The sequence below is a fragment of the Ctenocephalides felis genome, unplaced genomic scaffold (assembly GCF_003426905.1).
Source record: "Ctenocephalides felis isolate EL2017-DRISC unplaced genomic scaffold, ASM342690v1 CF-g0.4_SCAFFOLD_01170, whole genome shotgun sequence".
Classification (NCBI taxonomy): Eukaryota; Metazoa; Arthropoda; class Insecta; order Siphonaptera; family Pulicidae; genus Ctenocephalides; species Ctenocephalides felis.
Window position 1 is genome coordinate 45603788 of NW_020537324.1, and position 5762 is coordinate 45609549.

Genomic DNA, 5762 nt, shown 5'->3' on the forward strand with positions numbered 1-5762 from the left:
TTAATTTCTAATTGCTTAAAAATAATAATATAAATGAGTTTTTCATTAAGGATGTCTTCTTCTTGATAAACTTGAAATTAAACTAGTAGTCTATAGCATTGTCTTTTAAGGCAAATTGTTGGAACTTCTTCTTTAAGGCAAAATTTGGAAATTAAGAAAATCCAGTGGTGTATGGCATCGTGCATTAAGACCAGGTACTCTATCGCTATACCAAGTAAATCGTCTAATTTTAATTTTAACAAACGTCAAAACAACTACTCATTTTCTCAAACTTTGATGAGTTTTTAAAATTAAACTACTACTATTTAAGGCCGTAATATTTTAAGGCAAATAGCTATAACTTCCCGTACCTTAACGAAATATGTTCGAGAAATATTAAATGGAATCATTGTCTAATAATTATAAGAATTATATAAACTGAATTGCAAAGTTAATGTTATTTATTTAAAGAATATTAGAACTGTAGTAAGAATTAAAATTAAACTCTGATTTTTTTTTTTTATATACAATAAAAAAAATTTTTTGGAAAAAAAATTATTAAAAAAAGAATTGAAACAATTTTTTTCCCAAAAGCAATTCTTTTGTTAAAACAAGCAGAAAGTTTTTTAAATAATTCAAATCGGATGCATAGTTCTCTCAAAAACTGCCATTTTTGCACATTTAGCTCAGTATCTTCGAAACAGCTGGACTTGCCTTTGCCAAAATCTAACACCACTTCTCTCCGTCAATACAAATTGAATGTTTTTTAGATCATTCAGATCGTATGCTCCGTTCACTCAAAAACTCGATATCTATTTTCTCCACTCTTTATTCCGTCTCTCCGAAACGGTTGAACCTGCCTTTGCGAAAAACTAATCAGCACAGCTCCCTATCAATAGGGATCGAATGTTTTTTGAACCATTCAAATCGGTTGATTCGTGCGCCCAAAAACGTGGACGAAATATTGTATCCGTACATACATACACACACACATAAACACACACATCCATTTTTTCTTAGGTATGCCTAAATGGTCAGAAACCATCAACATGTGAAGAAATGTAAAAATTTCAATTTTGATTTTTGGACGATTACAATAACTTACCCTACGGCAAGTTGAAAATATATCGAACAGAACAAAAATGTTTATGCGTGATAAATTTTCTGCAAGCAAATAGTTGTTTTCATTTTAGAAAAATGAGTCATAAAAAATGGGGCGGCATTTTGTCATTGCCCCAGGGCGCCAAATTTCTAAATTCAGCTCTGTTCATTCAAACAGTTTGATTCAATTGGGGAACGATTCGAACGAATTCTTTTCGTGGACAACTTCAATCTCTGGTTATGCTGTGCGTGGCATGTTATGGTATTAAATCAACCTAAGCAATCTATGCCATTAGTTGTTATCGAGCAACCGGTTATAGCAGTGCGCTGCGTGTTTTACTAAATTGTCTTTTGAATAACGCGTGTGAAATATTTGTTAAAAATGCATCACATACGTAAACTTGTAAGTAAATATTTAATAAATAATAATTTTTTAAAAAATATTAATTAATTTTCACCTTAACATTATATTTTTTTTATACTTGGTTATTACTATTTTTATGCGTCAAATTCCAATTAAAATAAATCTTTACTACAATAATTTTATCAGTATCAGCTGTAGATATATTATATGTTCGTAATATAATCGCATGTTCATACGTCAGGCATTTTTAACCTTGACTCTTGTTTTGTGTTAATTATATAAGACATGATATGCGTACAACCGCGTGGTCACGATTTGTACATAATTGTATAACCTTTTTGGTTAATTTTGTACTAAATGCTATGTTTAATATGATTTTTGCATTTATTTGTTTGTATGGCAGGGCTATTCTTTTTTTTTAAAAATGTAATTGCGTTTAATTTTTCTGAAGATTATAAATAAATGATCTGGTTTAACATGTTTTCATTTATTTATTTTGATAATTAATATAAAATATTTGTGTTCGTGTAACCAAAATATTAACTAATATAGTTAACAGTTAATATTGTTATTTTGCCTTGAGGCAAGTTACATGAACTTCTCGATATGTGTAAATAATCGATTTAATCCATTATAATAAATTAATTTATGAGTGGTTAAAACTAATAGTATTCGAAGTGGATTTATTACACATTATTGAAAATCGAACACGTTACCTCGTCGGAGTATGTTTTGGAATCAAAATTTAACAATTTTTTATAATTGAACCAATTTCCGTAGGACTATAATACTTTAGTATGTTCATTAAGATCAGGTACCCTATCATTATACCAAGTAAATCGTCTAATTTTATTTTTAACCAACGTCAAAAAAAACTACTCCTTTTCTCAAACTTTGATGAATGTTTAAAATCAAACTACTACTACTTAAGGCGGTAATATTTCAGTAAGTTCTATAAGACCATGACATACATGTATATCGCCAAAAAAATTCCATAAAAATCGGCTAAAAGTGGTTTAACAGTTCACATTAAAATTATATAAACATTTAAGTCAATTTTCAAAATAGATTTTGAATTTATTTAGAGGCAATTCGCGGGTGCTCATGATCAAATTGTTGTTTTCTATCCAAATTCGAGGAAACATTGAAAAATTTCATATGTTCATCATTGCTTGCAAGAATATTTTAAAAATTTCAGCTATTTCTAACCCATGTGTAATATTAATAATTCTTGAATGATATTGAAAAAACTATATTATAAATTTCACATCCATATCTCGTGTTGGCGCCCCCTATGGCGTGCGCCCGCATTTTCGCATGCAACGCATTCAAGGTAGGACCGGCCCTGATTAAAAGTATAACACAAGTAAATATTTGATAATATGATAAAATTGAATTAGTATGAAATTAATATTGTCACAAATACATGCTCTAATCTAATCATATTATAATCATTATAATTATGATTTATCACTTTGACTATGGTCTTCTGTATTTTTTGTACATGTATGTAGTAATTTTTTACTTTCTATTTATTTCTAATATTTTCAATATTATTTATTTACGAAATTTTATTTATTTACAACAAAGAATATTTAATAAATATAATAAAGTTTATTAAAATTGTATCCATACTAGTGCACATCGGTTATCTTGCCGGATGCCATTTATTCAATAAATGTGTTTTGTATCATCTCAACTTCAATTTATATTTAAATTAGTTTAAAAATAGTGGTGTATGATATTATTTCTCAACTCAAATTTATACTATAGTGGTGTATGGCATCGTGCCTTAAGGCAAATTGCACACATTGTACTGTAATAAAATATTCGAAGAATATTAATGTTTCTCAATAGATTATTATAAATACTGAAACATTTATATTTTGTATTTTAAAGACAAAATATAAAAGCTGATGGGCGATGACTTTCATATAAGTTGACATGAATAATAATAATACCCTTCCAAGGGAAGTTACAATGAAGAATCTTGCCTCATAATTCTAAGAATTATATAAACTGATATGCAAAGTTAAAATTAATTATTCCAAGTATTCTTGACCATTACTATAACTCACCCTACGATAATATTATTTATAATACTATTAAATTGTTTTAATAAATTCTGTCATTTTTCCTAAAATTCCAAAATTAAACTCTAAAAATCTTTATAACTTCAAGATCCTGAAATTTTGTTAAATTTTTCGTAGCGATGTACGAAAACTCCGTAAATTAGATTTTGAAATCTTTGCAAAACTTTTTAATATAAGATAGGTCATTGCCTTGATAATTTTATGAGCAAATTAAAATCTTTGAGAAACTTGTTTGAACTTGAACTTACTGATTTGGTTTTAATTTTTATCGAAAGGTTATATATTGGAATGGTCACCACTTTAGCAATACAATACTACAAATTATATCCAGTATTAATAATCTTTTAGATTATCAAAACAAATTTTTATTTTACAATACCGTGTAATCTATTTTCTATAATTGATGACTAGCTCTCTCATCATTTGTCACCCACACATCACTTAATTACGTTTTTATTCAAGCCTTTCATATCATATAGATGGGGAGGCTGGAGGCTATCTGTAACAGGAGTAACTAGAAACAGGCGTTTTTCAATAGGATCTTATAATATATTGAAATATTCTTTGTCCCGCAATATACAGAACTGTGCAAGTCCGTCATTTTTTATGTAATAAAAAAATTGTACAATGAAAGTTTTGGGTTGCTTTATTATAATCGACTTATTTAAAATTGTATAATTTTATCAATCTTTGATAATATTTTTGTGTTAATTAATAGTTTGCGTTAATGTATGAAAAGAATTACTTATAAATAAGTCAATTTTGAAAATGAATGAAGAATTAATTATGAGAGGCATTATTGATGATTTTTTGTTGTTACTTGCCCCAAACACGGGGTGAGTTGTAACACCGCACTTTTTCTAGAAATTGATTGATTGTGAAATAATGAACAACGATTGTGAAATTATTTTCACTTGATTCGGCAGAGGAATAGTTACAGCAACTATTTACCTTTATTACCTAGAATATAATCAGTAAATCTCAAGATATATTAATTTGCAAAAAAACCTGTTATAACGAGCCCCTAGTTCTTCTATATATAATTAAAACCTTTCGTTCGAATTAAATAGCTAAGCGAGCTTTCTTTTGCACGCAGAACCAAAATTAATCAAAACCCATGCACATTTAATCAATTCCTGAATGTTTTACATGCTGATTTGTTTATTCGTATAGATACAATTATTTAATTCAACCAATGTTCCAACTTTTAAAATCTAATATTTGTTCACATTGTTGCAATGTTACAAGTCAATAGTTTGTTATACATTTAGTGTTTGCGACTATCACAAATTAAAATAAATTACTGTCATATTTCTTATTAAATACGTAATGCATCGAAACAATAGAAGCTGAACTTTTTCAAATATAGGATTGCAAAATGATTATGTAATTCAAAATGTAGGATTGCAAAATAATAACTTTTTCTTGGAGTTTTCTCAAAACATATTTTTTTACAATTTTTTTGTTGAAGTCGTCAAAAAAAACATGTTTAATGAGGCTCGTTACAAATCCATTAATCAAGCTTGGAATTATACTTTGAATATTTGAATTTGAAAAGTAAATTTTCGGCTTTGCTACCAATAGATTCCAAGTTTCAGAATACTGCTTTGTGTCCAACATTATATCTAGCTTTACTGATAACCATTTTCCTTGGAAATATCATCATAATATTTTTTCAATTGAAAATTGCTGTGAAAAAACTATTTACCAAAATACTATTTCGAAGTATCTAAATATATAATACCTAAACAGGACAACGAGTTGGTTGCCTTCTATAGTATCTGTGAAAACATAATATTCAGTGGCGTAACTATAGGGTGGCAAAATGCCCCCCATACGGGCCCCCGACCCAAAACGTAAATCACTAGTTGTAAATGGCATTTTGCCTCAAAGCAAGTTACATGAACTTCCCAAATGCATGAATTATCAACCTAGTTAATAATGAATCATTATATGAATTTGTGAGTGATTTACTGCAATCCGAGTTGATTTATGAACCATTTTCCGTGGACTTTTCTTCTAATTTTAAAGAAACGACTCAGGCCGATCAAATCACATCAAAATCTAACCATCGCGAATGCTCTTCAAATTTTATCAAAGGTTTTTTAAATTTACTTTTTCCAAATTTAGTATCATTCGATTCAGAATGACTTGAAAAGTCGAGAAAACATAACATTCAGAAAGTTAGTTAATAAATGTGCTGCATCAATATTTTTTTTTTATAT

At 28.2% G+C, this 5762-nt stretch overlaps 1 protein-coding gene across 1 annotated transcript in view; it reads left to right on the forward strand.

Annotated features, from left to right (window-relative positions):
• Positions 1-1294: 1294 nt before the first annotated feature.
• LOC113365686 (short/branched chain specific acyl-CoA dehydrogenase, mitochondrial-like) overlaps positions 1295-5762 on the forward strand; it is a gene marked incomplete at its 3' end in the record, with an annotated part of 49041 nt that continues 44573 nt past the window's right edge. The window contains 1 exon segment of the mRNA XM_026607201.1: positions 1295-1483. Within this exon segment, the coding sequence (XP_026462986.1) occupies positions 1463-1483 (21 nt within the window).